The 27,476-nt window shown below is 39.2% G+C and overlaps 3 protein-coding genes across 5 annotated transcripts in view; 2 read left to right on the top strand and 1 right to left on the bottom strand.

The window, feature by feature from the left end:
- si:dkeyp-113d7.10 (myoneurin) overlaps nucleotides 1-27,476 on the bottom strand; it is an 86,046-nt gene that overhangs the window by 12,303 nt on the left and 46,267 nt on the right. The gene's annotated exons all lie outside the window — the stretch shown is intronic.
- prf1.3 (perforin 1.3) lies at nucleotides 423-21,694 on the top strand. Its single transcript, XM_058753183.1, has 5 exons — nucleotides 423-537; nucleotides 15,063-15,110; nucleotides 16,334-16,841; nucleotides 18,313-19,182; nucleotides 19,827-21,694. Exons 1-5 carry the CDS (start codon nucleotides 438-440, stop codon nucleotides 20,125-20,127), a joined length of 1,827 nt encoding a protein of 608 aa, XP_058609166.1. The 5' UTR covers nucleotides 423-437; the 3' UTR covers nucleotides 20,128-21,694.
- Nucleotides 22,829-27,476, top strand: part of stx1b (syntaxin 1B) — a 48,764-nt gene continuing 44,116 nt past the window's right edge. Inside the window, exon 1 of the mRNA XM_058753207.1 lies at nucleotides 22,829-23,131. Within this exon, the coding sequence (XP_058609190.1) occupies nucleotides 23,102-23,131 (30 nt within the window). The 5' untranslated portion in view covers nucleotides 22,829-23,101. The remainder of the gene's footprint in view (nucleotides 23,132-27,476) is intronic.

Here is a 27,476-nt window from a genome sequence, read left to right as displayed (position 1 = left end):
GATTACAAATGTAAAGGCATGTTGTGTGGCGCGGTGAAATTCAGCAGATCTTTTTTTTTTTTTTTTATTATTATTATTATTTTATTTTTTTACATACATTTGGAGTTCAGTGCATGTGAAACATAAAAGTAATTATTATTCATTATATATACCACACCCACAAAAAGCATATAAACACGTTTTCAGTTACTGGTGCCATTATTTATATATATATATAAAACACTCATTCATTAATTTCTCAAGTGAAAGATGTCTGCCCCCATGAGGCGACCTGCTTCATGTTAAAGGGTTAGTTCACCCAAAAATTTTAATTTGCCTGCAAGTTATTTCCAATCTGTATGAGTTTCTTTCTTCTGTTGAACACAAAAGGACATATTTTGAAAAATGTTGGTATAACTAAACAGTTGACAGTAGCCACTGATGTCCATAGTAAGCCTATGAAAAAAAAAAAAAACTATACAAGTCAATGGCTCTCTCAACAGTTTGGTTACAAACATTCTGAAAAAAGAACAGCAGAAGGTTTGGAACAAGTGGAGGGTAAGTACATGATTGCATTTTTGGTTTAACTTTCTCTTTAAACCAAACCAAACAACAACAACAACTTATTAGATTTAAATCTAGTTCATTTCATTATGTGTAAAACTTTTTTTTTTTTTTTAATGATGATATCTGTTAAGTTTTTGAAGTTGTAAAACAGCAGGAAAAGAACTTCTCCGTCGTGTGTGATCTGTGGCCACGAATATACCACAGCCCTGGTTCCTGTTCCTATATCAGCAGAGGAAGAAGACTGTGGCACTCACACTAACACAGTGTTATTGAACTGGTAGTGTACACACAAGCCATTTTAGGTATTTTCTGTAGATAAAAATTACACAAGGCCATAGTTGATTGTTTTAATGTAAAAGATCATAATTACTTATTCATTTTTCAATTATTCATTCTTTTTGAACATATTATTTTATCTTATAGTGAGTTTTTGAGAAAACTGATCCTCTATCAAAGAGAGTTTTGTATAATACTAAAAAAAAAAAATATTTCTTTACTGTTGGAAGAATTTAGTTTTCACATTCCTTTTTTGTTAGGTCCCATTCAGTCAATATTCAACTATTAATCTTACTTTTATTCAAGGATTAAAGTTTATTGCAACTTGTGAAGCGAGTGTTCAGAAGTGCAAATGACAGCACAAATCAATATCATACAGTTATTTATATACACTGAACAAAATTATAAACGCAACACTTTTGTTTTTGCCCCCATTTTTCATGAACTGAACTCAAAGATCTAAGACTTTTTCTATGTACACAAAAGGCATATTTCTCTCAAATATTGTTCACAAATCTGTCTAAATCTGTGTTAGTGAGCACTGCGATAATCCATCCACCTCACAGGTGTGGCATATCAAGATGCTGATTAGACAGCATGATTATTACACAGGTGTGCCTTAGGCTGGCCACAATAAAAGGCCACTCTAAAATGTGCAGTTTTATCACACAGCACAATGCCACAGATGTTTTAAGTTTTGAGGGAGCGTGCAATTGGCATGCTGACTGCAGGAATGTCCACCAGAGCTGTTGCCCGCATAACCAAAGAATTTCTGCACAGACTGTCAGAAACCATCTCAGGGAAGCTCATCTGCATGTTCGTCGTCCTCATCGGGGTCTCGACCTGACTGCAGTTCGTCGTCGTAATCGACTTGAGTGGGCAAATTCTCACATTCAATGGCATCTGGCACTTTGGAGAGGTGTTCTCTTCACGGATGAATCCCGGTTTTTGATTTTATTGATGGCATTTTGAATGCACAGATATACCGTGACGAGATCCTGAGGCCCATTGTTGTGCCATTCATCCACGACCATCACCTCATGTTGCAGCATGATAATGCACGGCCCCATGTTGCAAGGATCTGTACACAATTCCTGGAAGCTGAAAACATCCCAGTTCTTGCATAGCCAGCATACTCACCGGACATGTCACCCATTGAGCATGTTTGGATGCTCTGGATCGACGTATACGACAGCGTGTTCCAGTTCCTGCCAATATCCAGCAACTTCACACAGCCATTGAAGAAGAGTGCACCAACATCCCACAGGCCACAATCAACAACCTGATCAACTCTATGCGAAGGAGATGTGTTGCACTGTGTGAGGAAAATAGTGGTCACACCAGATACTGACTGGTTTTCGGACCCCCCCGATAAAGTAAGAGTTTAGAGTGGCCTTTTATTGTGGCCAGCCTAAGGCACACCTGTGTAATAATCATGCTGTCTAATCAGCATCTTGATATGCCACACCTGTGAGGTGGATGGAGTATCTCGGCAAAGGAGAAGTGCTCACTAACACAGATTTAGACAGATTTGTGAACAATATTTGAGAGAAATAGGCCTTTTGTGTACATAGAAAAAGTCTTAGATCTTTGAGTTCAGTTCATGAAAAATGGGGGCAAAAACAAAAGTGTTGAGTTTATATTTTTGTTCAGTGTAGATGCGAACAGATTCAAATTTGAATAGGAATTGCCAGCTGTATTCAATTAGAAATAATGATAACACTTTATTTTAGGGTCTCTTAACTAGTTGCTTATTATTAGCATGCACATTACTAGAATATTAGCCATGTATTAGTAGTGATTAAGCACATATTAATGCCTTATTCTACATAACCTTATTGTACATCCCTAATCCTACCCGATACCTAAACTTAACAACTACCTTACTAACTATTAATAAGCAGCAAATTAGGAATTTATTGAGGGAAAAGCCGTAGTTAATAGTGAATAAGTGTTCCCTATTCAAAAGTGTTACCAAAATAATGCAGTTTACATGTCAAACTATGCTTGAAAATACATTTTAAATAAAAGTTTGGTTTTGTCATTTTAGGTTAGGAAAGCTTCTGTGGTGCCTAACAGTTGCAGCAGTTAACAACTAATTTAATTGAATTAAATGATTCAGAATATTCAAGAGAATATTTCAATATAAATCATTTAAAAATTAACAAATTAAGGATAGAACTATAGCTATTAATTTATAAAATAATTATTTTTTGTGCATGTTTTCTGAAGTTGTCATTGTCTTGTACATGTAGACACTAAGCTTGTGAGTGAAATAATATATGGCTCGTATATTGTACTATGTGAAGTGTTCATGGATAAGCAGAGAGATAAGCAGACAAGTAAGCAGAGCAATTTATTTCACCGTGATAATAATATATATCACTATTTAAACAACACATGCTGTTTCAAAGTCTGCCTTAATTATGTATCTTGTAAGGTATTCAACTAATTACAATGCTCTAATCACAGCACAGTTTTCAAACACCAGGGGGTGCAGTATGATAACTGTATCAAATAAAACAGCGTCATCCTTTTTGGCATAATGGCTAAACTAATTGCATTCAACTTTTCAGTGGAGAACAATAGAATAAAACAATACACTGATTAATTAAAATTTTTTTTAAAAAAAACTTAATTAGGAATCATATAAACAATTATGTTTATATTGAAGTAATTAAAATGCATAAAAACAGCTACTGAGTTTTAGGTTAAGACTTTGTGACAATTACAAGTTCAGCAGGTCTTCTGGTCTGCCAGGATCTTTAAATCATCATTTATTTCATTATTTACATTTTAGGCATTTAGCAGACGCTTTTATCCAAAGCGACTTACAAATGAGGACAATGGAAGCAATCAAAATCAACAAAAGAGCAATGATATGCAAGCGCTATAACGAGTCTCATTTAGCTTAACGCAGTACACGTAGCAAGGTTTTTTTATTAAATTCTATAATAAAAATAAAACAGATAGAATAGAAAACAAACATAGCAAGCTAATGTTAGAGGCCTTTTTGCTTTTGTTAATTGTATAATAAATAAAAAGAAAACAAATAGAATACAAAAAGATTAGAGAAGCTAGTGCTAGTTTTTTTTTTTTTAAGAGAACAAGCAGTTAGTAAATGAATAGAGTGCAAGTCTAAAAGGGACGAGTATTATTATTTTTTTTTAAGAATAGAAATAGAATAGAGCGTGCTAGAGTTATAGGCTCAAATAAAGATGGAAGAGATGTGTTTTTAGGCCATTCTTGAAGACGGCTAAGGACTCAGCTGCTCAGAGTGAGTTGGGCAGGTCATTCCACCAGGAGGGAACATTTCATTTAAATGTCCGTGAAAGTGATTTTGTGCCTGTTTGGGATGAACAATAAAGCGACGTTCATATGCAGAACGCAAGCTTCTAGAGGCACATGCTGTAAGTCTGAAGTAATGAATTTAGGTAAAGGGGTGCAGAGCCAGTGGTGGTTTTGTAGGCAAACATTAATGCCTTGTCAGTGCAAATTGATAAACAAAGTGTGACGTGCGTTCTTTTCAGCTCATTAAAAATTTATCTTGCTGCTGTGTTCTGGATTAATTGTAAAGATTAAAATTGTATAAATTATTTCAAGGCAATGCAGTGCATTTTTTATGTTGGTTTGTTTTATTGTTTGGTTTGGCCCATTGTTCTAACACCAGAAAAGACCAGTTTGAAGATAAATCAAGTTGATGTATCCATTTTACCTTGATGCTCCAAATAGGGCAGTATTATTCAGTTTTTACAGCCATGCACTGAAATGACAAGAACATCACAGAAAAAATAATTCAGACCACTCATCATGAATTAAACATGCAGAATATGTCACAAACTTTTTCACTAGTGCTGATACCTTGCTTTTTAAGTTTTAATTTATCAGGCAGTTCCTTAAAATGAAACCATTTAAACATACATACTATAGCCTACTTGTGTGGCGCCTCCCAGAACTGCAAACAAGACAGCTAGACTTGACAGAATGTCTTACAAAAATTAATAATTGTAGTCTCCTGTTAGTAAAACTTGTGACAATGTTAATATTAGCTGTGGAAGGTGACAACCAAAAAAGAATTTAAGACAGAAATACAAATAAATCGAAGGACTGCAAACAAACATGGGGCGTGGGCCGCTGTACCGGAAGTGAGGAAAAAGAGAAGGTTCATTAGACTGTTCATTTAGACACGTCCATTATTGTTAATTTGTCATAAAGCAGAAGATTTTCTGTGGCTATCGTCTGAGAGGCGACAAGATATCGAGCACTCCTTATTCATGCACTCGGGGATCCCATTGCAGAGGTGAATTAATGACGCAATAAACACCTGCCCTTCATCTGCGTGCAATGTTACCAGTCGTATTATGATGAAAGTGCAGCGCATGAATATTAACACCACCTATTTAATAAGCATAAGCTCAGTCCTTCCCCGTAGTAGAATTCGTAAATTCATCAGCCATATAGCACCTTCTCAGCCAATCGTTTAGTGCTACTGTTTGAACGTCTCGTTTCGTTATTAATATTCATGAGCCTCAGGATACCAGCGCTATTCCACTATATGAGGCTGAGGGACCATGTCACATCATATTATCGTGATAGACCAGTGTTGTTATTAGCTTATGTTAGTTTATGCATTAACAACCCTAAGATTGTGATTTGTTACAACCCATAACATCATAAAGTTTACGCCATATGGCAGAGATTAATATTATAAACCCATTTTCTACCATTGTTCTATGTATTTCAATTTCTAAGATTAAAATAAATAAATAAAACACTTAGCATTGTTCTGGCAAAATTTCATGTTCAAGTTGGTCAGTGAATTCAGTGTTGACCAAAGCTCAGCTGCTTGGTTTGAAAGTGGCTTGTGTGTGAGCTGTTTTTCATTCATCACTACACTACTATCAATAGGTAATTGTGGTAATTGCGTCTTTTTATCTCGCATTTCTAAGTGTACACCTCACAATTCAGACTTTGTTCAGAATTGCAAGATATGAATTCAGAATTGTGATGTAAATACAGAATTGCAAGATATAAACTAAGAATTCTGAAAAAAAAAAATCAGAATTGCGAGATATGAACTCAGAATTGCATGATATAAATTCAGAATGGCAAGATGTAAATTCAGAATTCTGAGAAAAAAGTCAGAAGTACGAGATATAAACTCAGAGTTGTAAGACATAAACTTGGAATTCTGAGAAGAAATGTCAGAATTGTGAGATATAAACTTGAAATTTCAAGAAAAAAGTCAAAAGCGTGAGAATTTGCAAATTATTATTTTTATTCCATAAAAAAATAAAAAATAAAACCTAAATTGTGAGATGTCACAATGAGGGAATGACAGACCCATGGACTTTATTTACAAGTGACAGGTGAGTGCTTTATTATTTGATGAGTATTGTATCATGCACATTGTTGTGGAGGTGTACGTGGTGCGGTGTGTGTGTGGATGTCCAGCGTTTGTACAGTTTTGCTGCTTTGGGCGCGTCATCATTAGAGTGACGTGAATGTGCATGGCGGATTACTTTTACTGATCCATGTAGGGAAATTTACTCTGCATGTAACCCACCCTAATCTAGCCTACTGTTGAAATTGTTGATCTGCTGTCATTGTTGTTGAGAGCCTGTGTGCGGCATAATATGTGCATTATATGCATATGGCTGCGTTAGCTGTAACAGAGATGTGTAAGATGTGTACATGTAGTTTACAGTTGCTTACTGAAGGCCCTGACTGAAACCCCACGGTACGCCACTGGTTTTACCCCCTGGGGTCCTGTGTCGCCTCTTGCCGGTACAGAGACTGCTGTAGCATTGAGATGCAGCTTGGCAGGCATTTAATATAGACTGCAAGTTTCTCCCTTCGCTGCCGCTGCACTCAGTGACCTGTACGTGGGTCATAAATTGCAGCACAGAATGCAAAATAACAAGCCCTCCTGCAGCAGTGCGCTAAACACAGCCTAGCAATCAATCCAGTGGCATGTTAAAGAAATAGTTCAGCCAAAAATGAAATATCTGTCATCATTTGCTCACCCTCATGTCATACCATATGATTTAATTCCTTCTTGTGGAACACAAACCAACATACCAACTTGACAAAGACGCAGCATAAAAGTATCATAAAGTTATCCATATTACTTTTTTAATTTTCATTTCCTTTCATTCTCATTTTCTTTGTGATGAGCAGATGATACAGGTTTGAACTGACACAAGGATAAAATATTTTTTTCGTTTTTTCATTTTTGTGTGAACTGTTACCACATCTTGTATTGCTCATGGTAAAGTTTGTTTTCAGACCACAGGCCTGTCAGAACGAACGACTTTACAACTGATGTAACATCTGGGTCGGACTCAGCTACGCTGTTGGTGTAAATGGGTTAACCCATATTCCACAGCAAGTTTTCATGGCCTAGATCACAGTCGGGACTAAACCAAGATCTGATGCTGTGTGGCACTAGTAGCCAAGGTTAAGTCATATTTTGAACACAATTTGCTATTAATGCCATTAAGAAAGTTTGGTCATTATAAATGGGTCAAATACAACTGAGTACTAATTCAAAGTGGATTTCTGGTGTGCCATGGTACTGTGGCTTTTTTGATAGCTGCTTGGATGAACACAACAAAAAAATAACAAAAAACACTAGACGCTAAATAGAAAGTGGCCCTTGGTAAACCGAAAGTGAGCTTCAAGATAAATGAATCTAATCATATAAAGAGTTTTCACTGGTATGATCAATGGCTGGATGAAACCAGTAGCCAAACCTCATTGCTCTCGAGGATTCGGGGATGCCTGTCTGTAACACAATCTTGCTGAAGGTTTGTCAGAGCTTTCTTTCTTACTATTAAATGGGGCAGTCTCTAATGGTTAAGAGAGTCGGACTCGTAACCCAAAGGTCACGGGTTCGAGTCTCAGGTCCGGAAGGGATTGTAGGTGGGGGGAGTGATTGTACAGCGCTCTCTTCCACCTTCAATACCACAACTGAGGTGAGTCCCTTGAGCAAGGCACCAAACCCAACTGCTCATCATTTGGATAAATTCAGAGCACAAATTCCAAGTATGGGTCACCACACTTTACTTCACTTTCATTTTCAATTATTTAAAATCATAATCTTATTTAATCCTCAGTTTTATTTTGAAAAACTCAAGCAAGCTATTGTTTGGCTTCTCAGGTCTTAGCTCAAGAATTGTTTGACCAAGTTTTGAGTGCACCCTGGGAACTTTGAAATAAATTTGAGCTGGTTTTGAAGAATGGCTCCTCAGCGATTGAGGTGTTTTGTTGTTGGATGTAATAATGAATTTAGTAGTCGTCATTTACTCCCGACATCTGACCCGCTGAAGACGCAGTGGAGTACGTTTGTTTTTGAGGGGAATGCGTCCCCCGATCTACCTAAATGTGTCTAAGTGAGTATAAGGGGTTTTTATGAATCTTTGCAATCGCCTTTCCTGATAACGTGCTAGTTAGCTGATTTTGACAAGCTAAAAAGGGTGTTGTTTTACATACCATTGAGAAATTTTAACCAAAGTATGTTAAAATGGGCATCCGAAGACCCCTTTAAACTGAACTGAGCTGAATGATGACATCACTGAATTCAATGATGCCTTTAACTGAAAATTGAGTGTATTGTCCTTTTGCATTATTGACACACTATTTTCCTATTTGATACTGTAAAGCTGCTTTGACACAATCTGTATTGTTAAAAGCGCTATATAAATAAAGGTGACTTGACTTGACTTGACTGTAGATGTAGTACTGATAAGATGTAGGAACACTGTAATTGAATAAATGTGGTTCAATAAATGTGAAATGGTTGAAACTGAAGAGTCAAAACCTAATCATTCTCAAATGCTTTTATGATATGATTAGAGAACCAGCGGTTTACACACCAATCCTGCAGACACTGCAGACAAGAGGTGTGAAAAACTTCTGTTTCTCTCTAAAACTGTTTAGTCAGATATTTGCGTTTGTGAATGCTGATATGTGAAATACTTGTATCAACTGAAGTTGTTTAAGAATACACAAATGTATAATAACATCCTTAAAGGAATAGTTGACCCAAAAATGAACACTTATTCACCCTCCGGTTATCCAAGATGTGGATTGAGTTTGTTCCTTTATCAGAACAGATTTGGAGTAATTTAGCATTACATCACTTGCTCATTATAGGATCCTCTGCAGTGAATGGGTGCCGTCAGAATGAAGAATCCAAACAGCTGATAAAAACATCACAATAATCCACAAGTAATCCACACCACTCCAGTTCATCAATTTACATCTTGTGAAGTGAAAAGCTGTATGTTTTAACTTTAAACTCTTGCTTCTGCCTACAATATGAGTCTCCATTATATTGTTTTCTCCAGTGGAAAAAGTCATCTCATCTGAATCAGGAGAGAAATATGCAAAAATCAAGCACAGTTTGGTGGATTATTGGTGGAAACTTGTGGATTATTGTGATGTTTTTATCAGCTATTTGGACTCTCATTCTGAGGGCACCCATTCACTACAGAGGATCCATTGGTGAGCAAGTAACATAATGCAAAATTTTTCCAAATCTGAAGAAACAAACTCATCTACATCCTGAATGGTCTGAGTGTTAGTAAGGGTGACCTGTTTCTTTAAACGTGAGATAAATGCAGAACAAAGCCACAATAATGTCAACAATAATAATCATATTGATTCCATTCACAAAGATTCAATAATGTTTACTAATAAACTTGCACACTTATTATGAGGTAAACAGTATAAATGAATACAGTATAAGTGGTTGGTTCATTCCTCTAAAATCCCTGAGAGCACAGAGTACTGAGACTGACCCTTTCCAATTGACTCGGTAGGAATTTTCATCCAAGTAAGATAAGAACCAATCAAGCACAGATACAGAGATGCCAATCACAGCCAGTGCAGAGGTCAACAGTCTGCAATTTAATGCATTAAACACAGCAGACAGAAGACTGAAGACTGAATCAAGACTGATATCAAATCTTGATTGGTATGACCCTGCAGTGTAAGCTTCACTAGTAGAAGACTAAATGTCATTATTCATTTGCAGTTAGTGCACCTCATTGCCATTGAGAAATACAGGCTATAATACAAACCCTAGCTTTAAAGGTGGGGTAAGTGATTTCTGGTAGCCACTGTTGACATTTGAAATCACCAAAACAAACACGACCCTACCCCAAAAGGTTCTCGCCACTATTTTGATAACTCCGCCCCACACATACGTAAGGCAATGATTAGAATTGTGAAACAAAGCAAAACCAATGTTACTCACCTATCGAGAAGAAACAAAGCAACCTCGGCATCCAATCGCAGGCCTTCCTGCTCCTTGAGTGCTCTCCAGCGCTGGAAAGCTGATCCGATATTTACATGGGTCCTATACTTCTTGCCTTATTGTAACTAGGCAAGTTGTCTACACCGGTGTCTACACCGGACGCGAGCAGTTGCGCTGCGACAAAATATACTATAGAACTCATTATAACCAGTGATGTAGACACGGTGTAAGCCTTCTTTTGTTCCGCAGACGTTTTCCTCTTTTTTTTTTTTTTTTTCCCGCCATCTCTATCTTTCTGTCATCGCTCGGCTCCTTCCTAATGTCCTTCATGTGCACTGATGAGCGCTCTCTCCTTTGCATCATGAGTAGACACGCCTCTTACTGCTGATTGGCTACAAGTTTGTCTTGGTACTGGGCCCGACTCAGTTTTCTAAAGCATTTTTAAAAAATTCATACCCCACCTTTAAAAGAGGGTTCCCTATCGAACGGTCTCTCCCGTTGCGTCGCTTGCACTTATGGGGAAAACTCCTGTTTTACTCTGATACTGAAGCCTGATTTGATAACGTTTGTGTAGCTGCACAAACCAAGGGCGCTCTAGCATGCCAGAATGGGAGGAGCATATGGCTATATAAGCCGGCTCAGAGCACCTTATCATCAGAATCTTCTCCTTCAGTGACGAGACCATCTCTTCGCTGACCCTGTGACGACGCCTAAGAAGAAGAAGAAAAGGAAGACGCTCACCTGCTCATCGCTGTTGAAGAGCCCCGGCAGCTGAAGCATCCAGACATCTAGTTGCTTGTCTGGGCAGCACCCACGCAGAAGCTGCACTCACTGATGGCTCGTGTCTTCATTGAAAGGGCATGAGTCTCGCCTGTCTCCATCCACAGATCCCAAGAGAAAGAAACAGCGGAGCAGCGGGTCCCATCCTCTGGGCTCGAGCGATCTCACGTCGGCCCAGCGCCCGCATGCCTCGGCCTCCCCACGATGCCTTGTCTCGCTGGTGTGCTTCACACGGAAGAACAACGCCCCCTGTCGGCTGAGAGTGGCTTGGTTTCTTTCGGTGCGTCCCAGGAAGAGGTTGTCGTCAATGACTCTATGTCCTTGATGGCGTCCGATGCTGATGAGTGGCCATGTTCTGGCGAGAAGCCTGAAGCGCCCTCTCTGTCCCAGTCTGCATGGCCGAGTGTGGACTCTGAGTTGATCCGGGTTCTGACGAGGGCTGTTGAAGAGCTTGGCCTTGAATAGACAGCCCCAGAAGAGCCTGCCCATGACCTCCTCGACAACAACATTGTCAGCCATCCTCTCATCAGCGGCCAGCTCCGTTTATGCCTCCAGTCCACGAAGAGCTCACCAAGCCATGGCAGGCCCCCTACTCGGCACGTGTTAACCCATCCACTGCTGCTGCTCTCACCATGCACTGAAGAGAAGAAGAAGGTGGCTCCTTCAGAAGAAGCGGTGGCTGCTCATCTCTGCCCTCCATCTTCGCGAGGTCTCAAGGTGGCGGTGCACCCATCTAAGCCCTGCAGGCTGACGTCCTCCTTCACCAACAGGGCTTATGCAGCACCTGACCAGGCCGGCTCAGCCCTGCATACGATGTCGGTGCTTCAAGTGTTTCAGGCCAAACTTCTCCGGGATATGGACGAGTCTGGCCGGGATCCTAACGCCTTCACCGAGCTGCACACAGCGACTGACTTGGCCCTGCGCACTACCAAGGTAACCACTCAAGCAATCAGCAAGGCCATGGCCAACCTGGTGGTGTTGGAGCGCCACCTGTGGCTCAATTTAATGGAGGTCAGAGATGCAGAGAAAATGGCCTTTCTCGATTCCCCAGTCTCGCCCAAGGAACTGTTCGGTCCTGCCATGGACGGGTTCACGGAGCATTTTACTGAGGCCAGGAAGTACCCCTTCCCAAAGTGTCAAGGCCCCTGCCCTCATGTAGTGCTGGAACCGGAGGCCTCAGAAGCCGTCCTGATCAGAGAGCAGAGAGGAAGTGGAAAGGGCTCGTTCTTGTCTTGGCTGGAACTCCCTTGAAGAAAGCTTGCGATCGTTCGCCATCCCTTCGAATCCCTCTGAGCGATGGAGTTTTGTCAACGGTACACGTCTTGCATGTTCAGCGTGTGTCCCAACAAGCTACCGCTGTGATAGCAGACCCAAATACTTAAAAGAGCTAATTTCCTCTCCCTATTATCTCAAGTGTCAGTTCCCCGTTCTGTCACTAGTTAAAATAGAACCACTTCCCACAAGGCTGATGGCTTGGAAAGTCCTCTGTGATTCCATTGGGCCTGCTTCAAATGCAGCCCCTTCAGTTTTGGCTCAAAGCTTGCATTCCATCCCACGCTTCGCACCTGGGTTGGTGTTATATCAGGGTAACCCATCACTGTCTCAGAGCTGTGGCCCCCTGGACAACCTCTCACCTGTTCCTATTAGGTGTTGAGCTGGGTTTGACCTCCAGACGGAAAGTGGTCACAACAGATGCCTCCACTCTGGGGCACTCTGTATGAGGGCAATCTGGCGTTCGGCTCCTGGTCAATCCACGACCAACGCCTACATATCAACTGCCTCGAAATGATGGCGGTTTGTCTGGCCTTGAAAACTTTCCTGCTGGCCTTGAGGGGGCACCACGTCCTGGTCCGCTCGGACAATACGACAGTGGTAGCTTATATCAATCACCAAGGAGATGTCAGGTCACGTCCCCTGTACAGGATGACTCAACGTCTTCTGTTTTGGGAATAAAACAAACTCCTCTCATTACGAGTGGGTCATGTGCCAGGCAAATTGAATCAGGGAGCGGATATGTTGTCCAGAGACAATGTAGCTCCAGGGGAGTGGAGGTTACACCCTCAGTCAGTTCAAATGATTTGGTCGGTCTTCGGCAAGGCAAAGGTGGACCTCTTCGCCTCAGAAGACGACTATCACTGCCCAATTTATTTTTCGAGACAGCGGAATGCTCTGGCCAACGATTGGCCCAACACCCGTCTTTACTTCTTCCCTCCGATCGCCCTGATTCCTCAGGTTATCAGGCAGGTCAGGGAAACGACATGTTCTCTCATCTTGGTAGCCCCGCTTTTGAGAAACCAGACATGTTTTCCGGAGCTGATTCAGTCGCTGTCTGCATCCCCATGGCCAATACCACTGAGGAGAGACCTTCTCTCGCAAGCAAGGGATGTGATCTGGTACCCCCAGCAACAGCTGTGGAACCTTCATGCTTGGCCCCTCGACGGGAGTCTAGATTTTGATTCTATAATAAGCAGACAAGCACTCTTTGTATGTTTAATAACGCCACACTGCTTATTGTCATAAACATCCTTTATTGTTATAAAATGATGGTGAACAGGGTCCTAATTCCTTGTGTCCTGTTAGGGCACTCAGGGTATATGTTGAGCATTCTAGATTGTTCAGACAATCTGAGTAGCTCTTTGTATGCTTTGGAGGTCACTTAAAGGGGCTGCCTGTTACAAAGCAAAGCAGAGATTGTCCCGCTGGATAGTGGATGCTATAGCTCTCGCTTATGAAGCGGCTGGCAGTCAGTGTCCTATTGGTGTGAGGGCCCATTACACCAGAGAGGGATGGTCTCCTCCTGGGCGTGGTCCAGTGGGATTTCTATTGGGGAGATTTGTGCAGCCGCCGGCTGGTCATCGCCATCTAACTTCGTTAGATTTTACAATCTAGACGTCCCTGCTATGCAGGCTTGTATTTTATCAGTGTAATTCCCTTTTTTTCCCTGCGGTGAATGGGATTATGTCAAGTAGACCTCAGAATGGATAACTAGGGTCTCTTCGTTGCTCAAGCTTGCTATCCCTCTCTGTGTACTTGGACTTGGGCTTGGGAGCAGGCTTAGTTCTGCTTCGACTTATGCATCAATGATGCAAAGGGAGAGACCGTTCGATAGGGAACGCTCTGGTTACTAAAGTTTTTATGACAGAAATTATGACAATATTAAATGTGTGATTTTTTTTTTTCATTGATTGACAAAGCACTAATGTTAACCTTTTATAGATTTTAGATTTCAATTTAATTTCAAATTTTATAGGTCCCCCCAGAAAGAGATCGGGACAGCCCCTACCCCCTTGGCCCCCTTTAAATTTTCAGTTCAATATGACCCTTAAATGAAGCTAATTGAATACCCCTGCTCTAATCCGTTAACATGGGTGTGGAAAAAATACGCACCACATTCGCACTGCAAACTGAGTATGTGTGAAACAGGCATAACACGATGGCCTGAATCTCAACGTTTTTGAGGGACAAAAAAAAAGATAAATCAATAAATATGTTTTTTTTTTTTCTTGTAGGCTAAGTAAAGTAAAGGACAAATTGAAAACACTGTAAATATGTTTAGTCATTGTAGTAGTAATGACTGCCTGTTTTTGCAAGAAGAGTTTCGTGGCCAGTAAAAAAATCTTTTAGCTGGTAAATTTTATCACGTCACCGGCCATTGGCAGGTGTAGCAAAAATTTTGTTTTAGGCCCTGTACACAAATGTTATCAAATCAGGCTTCAGTATCAGAGTAAAACAGCAGTTTTCCCCATAAGCGTCAGCGACACAACGTTTGTTCCCTTATCTCAGGGAACCGAGGTTATGTTAGTAACCAGAGCATTCTCTCCAGCTTACTGTTACAGCTTGGATGCAGACAGTTATGTTTTATTATTGCACCTCATTTATTTATTTTTACGAAATTTTTTTGATGATACAGCACCTTTTTAACATCCTTCAGGAAAAAAAACACAGTGGTATTAGTGAAGTGAAACTACAAAAGTATTATTGATTTTATTGACCGCATGTTAATAAATGGCCTGAGAGGAGTGTAAATAAGTCTATTCCTCAAAGGCCATGCTGGCTGCCTAAAAAAAATTAAAAAATAAGTGTGTGAGTCTTGATGTTGTGAGAGGAGAGTGTCAAGGTAACATATAACTGGTGTTTCTGAATCAGCTCTTTTTGTTCCCCTTTTCTTTTCTTTTTTAACGTTGGTGTTATTTAACAGTCGTCCACCCTTCCCTACCAGGGCTGTTAAGAAAAACATCTCAACTAGGTAAATATCAGCATGCTTTGTTTATTATTTGGTTCATTAGTCCTTTTGTGAATTGTTCACAATTCATTTGACTGAAAATATATATAAATGTGTGCGATACAGTGTAGAATGAATGAATGTTGATCCTCATCTTTTTAAATGGTGTTTTAGTTTTTCAGATACTTTGAGTAGCTGCATCTTATTCATTTATTTGATGTGAAGGTTTCACCTCTCTCTGTTACTTGTCTTAGCGTTAAGCGGTTTAATTGTATTATCCCTATCTTTAGTCTTTAACTGAAAGTAATTTAATTTAATTGAAAACATAGGAAAGTGAATGCGTTTTTGGGTGGCTAAAGAGCGAATTTATTTAGGCATTTTATTTTATGACAGATCACCACACATTTTTTACTGGCATCATGGTTTGGAGACACTTTAACTAAATATATGTTTATGATGATTTTTCAACCCTTTTTATCTCCAGCTTCCTACTTATTTGTTTGAAATTTGTCTTGTAGTATAACTCTGAATCTAAATCTAAAAATAATATTTGTAGCCTGCATCCTTCTGGAGTTGATTTCATGTTTTTTACTCCTTTGGATGTCATGTAAAAACTGAGAATTTTAAAATTTTGTAAATGTCTATGCAAGCAGAACACCAGGGTTGGTATTTGACATATTTATTTTTTAATTATCCGTGAAGCCCGTGAAAAGCAGACTGTTTTTCGTGTAGTTCAGTGATGGAAACTGCAATAATGTAGAAGTAATATATTTGCTGCACTCCAAATATCTAGTGGCTTTAATGTGGCATCAGTTTGTACCTGAAAAAATTGCAGTGATCCATCAACCGGCAAAACATTAGTACCCTATATGTGCTTCATACTCAAATGCATGTGTAGATAAAACACTTAAGTCAGCACTTAAGTCAGCTAAAATTCATATAACTTAATTTAAACTATTTAACATATTCATAAAGGAGGGTTGAATATCTAATAAAGTAATTTTAGAGAGAAACAGAAGTTCTTCTCAGCTATCTTTCTATACATATGGTGAAATACCTGAGAATTATGCTTGCTTTTTCTTTCTTTTTTTGCCATTTGATTGGATATTTTGTATATAATGCTAAGACATTCGGACAGTTTACATTGAAGTGTCCATATAGTTCTTGGTGCTTTGGATTGTTTATTAAATCAGAGCCTTATAATAAAAATTCCTCTTTATTCTACTCGTTTACTCTCTCTTGTTCAGTGCAAATGGCTCCCCTGCTGTTTCTCCTTTGTCTTCCCATTGCTCTCTGTTGCGAAACGGCCACCAGCACCGAGTGCGAAAAGCTTCCCTTCGTACCTGGGTATAATTTGGTGGGAGAAGGCTTTGACGTTGTGCGAATGAAGACCACCGGAGCTTTTGTGGTGGATGTGCGGACCTACATGAGTGGAGGAGAGCATGGCAACTGCACTCTGTGTGAGAACAAACTGCTCAACGAGAAGCAGAAGTTGCCAGCTTCGGTGGTCGATTGGCGGATCAAGGTGCAGTGCCGCCGCAGCCTCAGCGCCAAGGTGTATGAATCGGCCAGTTCGGTTCTTAAGGACACCACCAGTTCAGCCAGTGCCAGCTGGAAGGTCGGGCTGAGTGTGCCCATGGTGGCAAGTGTGGCTGTTGGTGGGACACATTCACGTTCGGCCAGGTTTGCCAAAAGCCACGCAGCTCAAGACAAGTACTCCTTCACGAGCCATTCCTTCTCCTGTCGCTACTACTCGTAAGTCCTGGTATATATGTGCGTGTATGCGTGATTTTTTCTCTTTTTTTTGGCCACTTGCAATTGTTTATTCATCCTTAAAAATAAATGTTCTTTTTGGTTCTTTATGGTTTCATGAGGAACATTTAACATCTATGGAAGTTTTCCAATCCACAAAAGGTTCTTTACGTTTTCTAAAATAAAGCATCCAAAATGGGGTTTTCACAGCAATAACATAGAAAGACTTTTTAGTTAATAGTTGAATGATTTTTTTTTTCTTAGCGTGAAGAACATTTTAATATTCCAAAGTGCAATGGAAAAGCTTTATAGATGGTAAATTTTCTTCATGGAACCATCAGTGCCAATAAAGAACCTTTAATTTTAAGAATGTATAGTGAAAAAATGTTCTTTAGATTATTTAAATGTCCTTAAAAACTAAAAAAATTGGTTCTTTTAAGAACTGTTCACTGACAGGTTTTTTGGGGAGCCAAAAATGCACATTTATTATGAAAAGAAAACCCTTTTGGAATCTTTATTTTAAGAGTGTATTGATGTTGTTTATTGAGAGAACGGTTTAAAAAAATGTAACTGGCTATTCTATGATTGATTGTCTGTTGCTAAACAATGAGCTCGGTACAGTCATGGACATGTGATGTTCAGCTTCAGCGTCTGTGAATATGGAAATCAGAACATTAGGGTTTACAAATGTACTTGACTAACCAGGATTAATTGTAAATTGTAAGATCAAATACAAACTTTTGAAACCTTTTTTTCTGTCATTATACAAACATAAAAATATGTAATTGTGGGAAAGTTTCTAATAGGAAATAGTTACATTGAGATAAAAATCTGCAAATGTCAGATATATTAAGTCACAATTACTGTATGAGTTGTAAATTCACAATTGTTAGAGATAAAGCTACATATTTCGAGATCTTGGTCAGGGTAGCACAATATTGAATTTTTTTAAGGAATGAAAATGAGGCTGTGATAGAAGGACAGTGTGTATAATGGACTGTACTGCTGGTGAAAAAAATCAGTTTAGACAAAAACTCCATCAAACAGTTTTGAAAGTTGTGACTTGTAAAAAAATTATGTGATCTACGCTCAGAAAAAAGGTACAAAATCTGTTACTAATAAAGGCACTAATGTGTACCTTTAAGGTACCAATATGGACCATTTAGGCACAAAGGTGCATCTTTTGAAAAGGTACCATCCCAGTGACAGCTTCTGTACCTTTTTTTTTTCTGAGAGAGAGTGGAGCTTTATACAGTGCGTGCCTCTGTAAAAACTGTAAGTCTATCCCTCACAGCTTTGTTATAATCTGCCATGAAAGCAGTATGTCATCCAATCTGACTATAAATGTCTATAAAGTCACAATTACATGTTAGTAATTTTTATCACAAGATAACCCAGCATTACATTAGTCTGGGGTTTGAACTGACACTGAAGCATGAAAACCCAATAAAGTCTTTCTTCTCTTCTTTCACAGGTTTCGTCTTCATACTCGTCCTCCGCTGACCAAAGAATTTTTGGACTCCATCACTTCACTTCCTGTTAAATACAACAGCCAGTCAGAGAACGCATACAACCATTTCATCTCAATCTACGGGACACACTTCTTGCGGAGAGTCGACCTGGGCGGCAAGGTACATTCAACCACCGCTGTGAAGACCTGCCAGGTTTCCATGAAGGGTCTGTCGGTACATGACGTGAGCAACTGCTTATCGGCGGAGGCGTCCGGCATCATTAAGGGCGTGAAGGTGAGTGGGCAAGCAAGCTACTGCAAAAGCAAACAAAATCAACTGGAGAGGGGCAACAGCTTCAGTGGCTTCTTCTCCGACCGAGTCACTGAAATACTGGGCGGCAACGGTGAGCAGCAAGACATCCTCTTCAATCCAAGCAACGTTAGTGGTTATGGCGTGTGGCTCAAGTCATTGAAGAAAGTCCCTGGAGTGGTTTCCTACACTTTGAGCTCATTGCATATGCTGGTGAAAAACGACTCCGCTAGACGAGCCAGTCTACAAGCGGCCATCAGCAAGTACATCACAAAAAGTGCCTTATCTACTGCTTGCCCCTCTAGCTGCAAAGTGGGCCATCGTAGCAATAACTGCGCATGCAAATGCAACGGTCATCAAAGTGTTGATAGCAACTGCTGCCCGAGTAAGCCAGGAGTGGCCACGTTAACCGTGACAGTGTTGAGCGCTGCAGGATTATGGGGAGACTATTTCTCTAAAACTGATGGTTATGTGAAAGTGTTCTACGGAAACCGTGCATATGAGACCCCTGTGATTTTGAACAACAATTTTCCTAAGTGGAACTACAAAGTGAATTTTGAAACTGTGGATCTGACTCAAAAAACGTACGTGGTTATGTTCACAAAACTTAGGGTGTGTTCACACTTGTAGTTCGGTTCATTTGGTTCATCTGGTCTTGACCAAAAAGGAAAATGGCATTGTATCACACCGGCATTTTTGACAGCGAACCTAAAGATACCGAACCTAAAGGTATAGTGATACGTTCACAACCTGATTGGTCGGGTTGAATGACGTATATTTCGTGACGGAACTTGACGAACACCCCAAACAAAAGGAAAAGGTGCGTTTGACTTAAAGCGTCACTGCAGGTGAATGACATCAAAGTTTTAAGTCGCTTTAAAGGAACACTCTACTATTTTGGAAAATATGCTCATTTTCCGAGTTTAGAAGTATTTGGTCCGTGTTGAGTTCATATTTCATTCGAACCACACCAGAGTTAGTTTGGAAGCGGACCGATACCCATCTTTTTAGCCGTCTCGGTCCGCTTGTTTGGTGCGCACCAGGGTTCGGACGGCAGCGTTCACACTTACTCAAACGAACCGCACGTTTTAATTGAACCAAACATGACAAGTGTGAACACACCCTTAATCTTCGTTTCAGTTTCAGTCATTAAATGCTTCCAAAATGGGTGATAACACTTGTAGAAATACCTGTTATGCTTCATATCATGTCTATGCTTATCTTACAGACCCTTGCGATTTGAGGTGTGGGACCGTGACAACCGGTTTGATGATGATCTATTGGGAAAGAATTCTCTTGTTCCAAACCAAGCAACCAATAAGCAGCAGTCATTCACTTTAAAGCATGGCTCTTTTTTGATCTCCTACACTGCAAAGTGTGGCCCAAGTCTTACAGGGTCTTTCTGTGAGAAATACGCTCCTACACCGGGTGGTGACGGTACTCTAAAATATTACCAACCCTTTGGCGGAGAACAGCCCATTTCATTTAAAAAATCCAAGGATTTTGGAGGAAACGAGTCTTTTCTGTAATAATACAACAACTGCAGAATGTAAAGATAATGTAAAATTCTGATGAAGGGCCTACTAATATAAGCTATTTGATATTTTTGCAAAGATACACATTGAAAACAATTACTATAAATCAAATAACATTGACTTATTTCTAGACAAATTTACAAAACTTATTTGAATAGATGAATTGATTTTTTTTTTGGTAATTTTTTGAATTAATTTGATCTGATTCTCATATATACATTTATTTTATAATTTCATATGTATACAATGCCTGACATATTAATATGGTATTAATATTGTAGTAAACAAACAAACAAAAAAAAGAATGCTTTCAGATGCAATAAAAACTTTCTTTAAAAAAAAAAAAGAGATTTATATTGTTGTCTCCAGCGCTCACTTCAAGTCAAACTTTAGGTTGGCAACAGCTAATTTCACACATTATAGTATATATATCTCGGTTAGCTTAACGCAGTACACATAGCAAGGTTTTTTTTATTAAATTATAACATTCTAACAGATAGAATAGAAAAAGAATATAGCAAGCTAATTTTAGAGGCTTTTTTTGCTTTTGTTAATTGTATAATAAATAAAAAGAAAACAAATAGATAGAATACAAAAAGATTAGAGAAGCTAGTGTTAAAGTGTTTTTTTTTTTTAAGAAAACAAGCAGTTAGTAAACGATCCAAGATAAACTATGGAAACATTTCTGTCAAGACAAAAATGTCTAGTGATGGCAGCTTTTCTGAGCCAAACAGCGCCCCCTGTAGGAAAGCACATGCTTTACACAGGCAGTATCTCCTAAAGACCTTCCGCTGTTCAATTCATAATTTAGGCCCAAACCTCCCAAAAGCTGGTTTGTGATAATTACTGCTGTTAAAGACCTTATTGAAAAAAAAAAAAGAAAAAGAAAAAAAAGATTATCTGAATTGATAATGCAGATGTGTATTGGTGTTTAGTGGGATTTATAAATTCAAAGCCTTGTGGTCAATAATGTACTATTGTTGAACCACCAACTGAATGAGCACAGATGACTGATGAACATTTAAAGCCATTAAAACTGCCACTGTGCAATGGCATTTAACCATATTTTATGGATGCTGCATGAATCTCTTTTTACAAAAGCATTTGAAAATATATGAAAGATCAAAACATGTAAAATGTAATTTATTGTACATGGACAAAACTGTTTTGTGTATATCTTCCTCTTTGATTGGGATGTCTTTGTCAGATTTGGAGTCATTTGAAAATGTGATTAGTTTTATTCTTGACCTTATATCCTTTAAACCAGTTCCCGCTGTTTACATTTCTGAGCTCTGCGGGGTCAGGACAGGGAACTGGGGCACAAAGATGCATTGAAGATCCCTCCCACCCAGATTATTTGCTCCAGAAGCTTCCCTCTGGGAGATGTTTCAAGTAGTTCAAACCAAGACCAACAGATAACCACACTGCCAATGCTATGTTCCTGCTCAACCAGAACCTCAACAGTTAAATTATAGTGTATCTGTAAGCTTTGAACATTTATACACATTTTATCCATGCTTTAAAGTCAGCATGAAATCAAAATTGACCATATTTACTTTTATAATGCATATTCCTTGTCTTGATCTTGTGGTCTTCATATATATTTTTTTTTTTATTTAACATCATTAAAAATATTTATAGTAATATTAGTACTGATGCTGTCTAAAGAGAATTAATCTTTACATAAGAAATGACATAAGAAAATTGTAAATATCAAGTTTTTCATTTTAATTGATTTTATTCATTTAGCATGAAGATGCATATAATCTTCGAAGTAAAAAAAAAAAAAAAAAACGCTGAAAGGCACAAGAAGTCCCAGACAAAATTTGCTAAAACCTAGATAATGTTATGTAGCCTAATTGATATTCCAGAGAGCTGATAATTCCGGGCTATATTTAACATCAATCAATCAATAAACTAAAAAATAAAACATCTTGCTCAAACATAATATTAAATGGCTAAAATAAACCATTTTTTAACCATCTTCAGAAATCACAAAATACATTCACTTAATAAATGTATTGGTATTGATATTGATATCAACAATATTTACCTTGCACTTGATCAAAAATAAAATATTGCTCCTCCCTAATTCCCAATAGACACATTTAAGTCCCACTTTACATTTTTGTCTCATTAAACATTAAGTTTATTTTGTAAAAACATTGTTATAGTAAAACAGGTTGCAATTCATATTGCCTTTAAACACCTGGAGTCCTGGACACTTATATTGTAGACTAATATATTGACTAAGTTAGTGTACATGTCTCTTTTGTACACATCATAACTGTGACATTTGGGATCTGAGGTCAATTCAGGTACCTCACACCTCTAATGGCAAATAAATGAAAAAAAAGAAAAAAAAAGAAAAGATTTTAAAGGTTTATAATGGCTTTAGACTGTATGTTTTTCAATTGTGACCTACCCCTTATTTCCTTCTATTACAATTAAATAGATCTGCATCGATCATTTCGTCGGGCCTAAAAGAGGCTCGTGCTCTAAAACAAACTACAGTTCCCTAGTTATCATGGAGAACGCTGCGGAGACGCGCAGTACAGCAAGCGAGCGGAATGGGGGAGGGGCGGCAGGTAAAGTGAGACGGCGGCGCATGCGCAGAAGCGCTCCAGCCCTCTGCATCGCTCCCCTCCCCCCACCTCTTTTTTTTTTTTTTTTTTTTTTTTGCAGCATCAGTACCGCGTTCGGAATCGCATTCGTGTGCTGGAGTCAGAGCGCGCTGCGGGGCATCACTGCACCGCCACGGAGGACACACCATCACAGAAGCAGGAACAGGGAAAAGGCAAAAAGGCGTGAAATAGTGCAGAGGGGGAAGAACAGGGCGCCCTTTTTTTTCCCCTGAAATCACCTAAATCTGTGGGAAATTAAACAGGAGCCAGACATTCGCTAATAATAAATCCACGAACGCAGCGGACATCTCAAGAGATATTTTTGGCCAGCACGGCGGGGAAAAATGAAGGATCGCACGCAGGAACTACGAAGTGTAAGTCTGTATTTCTGATGCTTTATCCTTCATCTCCTCCCATATCCTCCGTCTCCTCACCGCAACCGGGCGTCAGCAGCTGACATCTCACTGCTGCTCGCTCACGGCTGAGCATTTATGGACATAGTACGGTTTTCATACATTTTCCGATGTTTTTTTTCCTCACGCAATCACAAATGTAACCGTCTGCCACATCGCGTTTATATTACCGTTTTTAATAGCGGCTCACACGCGCGCGCCGTTCCATGTGCGATGGATCGATTTATCGATCAAATCGGGTTATATGGCGTAATTCGCGAAATGAGCCCACCTACATTAGCATGCATGCAAACAGACTACCTTTGATACATGTCGCCCAGGAGTGTGATCCAGGGTATAGACGGCTGCGGATAGTTAGCCAGCATCCTTACACTGATACGCACCATCCCTATATCTAATTCTATGATCACTGCATCATTAATTATTAACACCGATTTTTTGTTAAACGAAAATAACATTCACCCGTGCCTTGTATTAACTCTATTAGATTTTGCACCGGGTGATTTTGAGCATCTCCACTAAAGCTCCATTCTGGATGCATGTACATCTTCATCGGACGCGTTTGGATCGTTGGGTGGGATGAGCGATTATTGCAGCACGCTTTGTTCCGTTCTTAGCCGCGATGTTAAATATGAAAGGGTGTAATATTGTTGCATGCATCGCCCGATTCAGCTAAACGAATACAACATGGCCGCCAAAGTATTCCTATTTGTAGTCGCGACGGTATAGCGACTTAATTGCTTATTTATTTATTTTTTTCCAATAATATCGAAGGTGGGCCTTGAGGTTTTAATGCGTCGTCCAGCCTCCACGAATTTTCCGTCACCGGGGATCAATGAAATATCGTAAAGGAAACGCCTGAACCCAGTGCACTGCACTCATCAGTGTATGCGCGTGTGGTGCGCTTGCTAGGGGGGGGGTGTTTGGAGGGAGGTGGGGGATGTAAGAGAGATATGTACATTAACATGTTTATAAAAAAATATATATAGGCCTATATATATCAGCAACTTCACAACCCAACCCAAAGACACGCGTCTTCTTCATCCGCTTCATCCTAAAAGTCATTCGGACCGGAATCAGCCCAAGACTTCCTTTATTCCCCCGGAGACCCGGAGCATCTGATATCAGCCTTTGCTTATCAGGCGCAACGTAGAAATGTAATCTACAGATAACTGGATTTAGAGAATTCGCAATTATACGTGATGCGCGCATTCGCTGTACGCTGCTGCCACAGTGCTTTTAAACATATATATCATTAGTCTTGCTTCTAAAGGTGTTAATGGCTCAACGCGAATCTGATGCGACATGATTGGGCAATAATCACATTTTATGTAATCGTCAACATCACTGTGACGTATTGGTCGCGCGGTGAGGGAAGTGTACGGGTTACATGGACTGTGGGCGTGCGCAGGGCGAGCGTGTCTATGCATAGCGGAGACGAGCAAGGATAGATCAGACGGAATTCATTGACCTTGCCCCTTTCAATATTAGGTTTCATTTGTATAGGGGAGAGATCTGACATTAAATGAATGAGTGTGATTGAATGGGATAATTGCAGACTGAAGTAGCCTATTTCTCATGAAAGCCGGGTGGGGATGCATTATGTTCCAACAGTGGCAACATTTCCAATATTTCACATTATAAAGACTGACTCTGATGAAGAAGTCCACATAGCAGCCTCGTTCTGATAATTAGCACACTTCATTTCTTACAATTGCACTGGCAATGGTCAGAAAGAACCTGCAGGAAATGGACCAGAATATCAATGGCAGATCATTCGGATAATAGGCCTGTGGAGACGGGGCTAGAAGAAGAGCTTTATCTCAATACCTAGAAAGTTTTAAGTCCATAGTTCAATTAAACATATTTGTACTTTGGTGTCAAAAGTACAAATTTTGCACATTTAAAAAAAAAATATATATATAGAATTTATTTTACACAATAGGCTATTTGTTGGTCAAAATAATTGTTTGAAATGTTACACCTTTTACATTTATGATGTTTCATTCATTGGTTTGCATTTTGTAATTCTTATACTCTTTAAGTATAGCCAAAAACTATAATAGGCTATAATGTTAGGTTATATAGACGCCTGCTCTCTCACAAAATGTCAATGTGTCTTCATTGAACCTTTTTCTTGGTAGAGGAAATGTTCGATAGATTTTTTGAAGCCAAGACTTTAAAGCATCAGCAGCCTATACTGAAATTGACTTGAGAAAATAAATCTACCCTAAGAAATATTCACCAGAGTAAAACAGGTGACGACAAGCGTCGGTCTCACCATATATATGTTTGAGATAAAATAATAGTGTGACTAAATCTATATCTTATGGTCTACAAGAAAGAAGTCATTTCATGAGTGATGTGATGACTGTGTCTTTTGAAAAGCAGATATGCTTCATGTCAGCGTTAGTGTGACAGAGCAAGCATGCATGTAATATATATTATTATAGTGTTGTACAGTGTAACAAAATGATTCCAAATCCTGATATTAAACATGCACAATATATTGCTGTGCTTCACTGTGCCCTGTGATGTCCTTGAGAGAGGCAAGGTTGAATGTCTGTGTCTCTCGGCCTTTCTCTCTTTCTTTCTCTGCCTCTCAGCTAACAGGCTTCAGCAGGAAAGTCATATTTAAGACTCCTAATGTAAATGATATAGACAGTGAATTGTGCATTATGGAGTTGTTTTGCCTTCAGAATTAGGTATGTTAAAGGGATCACCATTTACTCATTCCAAACCTATATGTGACTTTCTTTCTTCTGTTGAACACAAAAGATGATATTTTGAAGAACTGGCCAAACAGTTTTGGCGACCATTGACTTCTATTGTATGGTTAAGAAATTTCTCACAATATCTTTAATGTTCCACAGAAAAAAATGACAGAATTCTCATTTTTGAGTGAGCTATCCCTTTAAAAATAAGTCATCATGTTCGCAGACTCATAATTATAAGAAATGCCAAGATGTTGTAGCTTGTTAGTTTAAGCTCCATGTTGAAATATTGAAATGTTTGAGAATACTGAATATACTCAGCAGTATGACTGTACTGATGAACTTTTCTCAAATCATTTGAATGTAGGACATGGTTTTCCACATGATATGTATACTTCAGTTAGCTGGCTAATGAATGAGTGAGAAAAAAAAACAGCACGTTTGTTTGATGTTGAGTGCATCAAAATGAATAAACAAACAAACAAGCAAGCAAAACAACATGAAAAATGTATGCAAATGAGTAAGTACCAATAAATTAGGACCCCAGTTAATATGTGTTGGAACCACTGACTGTTGTCGAGTGTTGAATTTCACAGTATTTCTAGAGGAGATGGCATAAAGAATGAGTTTCTTTATTTTAATATGTTTTGCATCTAACATGATGTCCAGATAATAATTTGTGATAGTAATAAACCACAGGTGTGGTCTTACTGAAAGTTGGCAACCTAATTTACTCAGAAGCGCCAGGAAGGCACAGATTATGTAGCATCACATACTGAATCTTGCCCAGTTTTGTCCACAAAAGAGAGGTCAGACACATTGTGCTAATTAATACTAAACGAGTGCTAATAGAGCCCACAGAATACAATTCAGCTGCAAGTATGACCATAGACAAGTTAGGAACTCTAAACCACACATTTTGATCTGTAACGTCATTCACAATTCTTAGAGAAGATATATTTGCTCCTTAAACTGAACAAAATCACTTCCTTTTGATGTTAGCATTTGTTTATATGACCAAGCAAAAATAACTAATGCATATCAGTAGATTTGTATAAAAAAGAGCATATTTGGTTGCAAATGATTATATAGTGATTTCATTAGAATGGACAAGTGAATATGTTACTTACCAGATTTCGCCATAGACAAGAGGATGCATAATAATATAATGAACTTAAAAGGTTTTCGAGTGAGCACTGTATTAGACAGAGCATAAGAAACACATGTGATTGCCAAAAATCACTTCGGCCTAATATAATGTATCAAAACGGCTGATTTGTGACTTCTTCCAGTTGATCAGTTGCAAACCTGTTAGATACTCAAAATGGGGTTTTTTTTTGAGCGTGTGGGGGATTAATTCTCTGGACAGATGGGATAGAAGCAGGGAACCCCGGTAGCCGACGCGACACACAGAGAAAAGTATCAGAATGATAAGCAGCAAGCAACGCTACAGCTGACTGCAGCAAGAGCTGAGCTCATGGGGAAAGTGAACACAGTAGGTGTCTTGTCAGCCGACGGGGCCGGAACAGGTAGATAATAATTGGCAGAGAGAGGGAGAGGGGAATATACGGCTACATATGTGAAGTTGGCCG

The sequence above is a fragment of the Onychostoma macrolepis genome, chromosome 19, assembly GCF_012432095.1.
Source record: "Onychostoma macrolepis isolate SWU-2019 chromosome 19, ASM1243209v1, whole genome shotgun sequence".
Classification (NCBI taxonomy): domain Eukaryota; kingdom Metazoa; phylum Chordata; class Actinopteri; order Cypriniformes; family Cyprinidae; genus Onychostoma; species Onychostoma macrolepis.
Note: the sequence above shows the minus strand (reverse complement) of the source record. Positions and strands in the feature narration are given on the sequence as shown.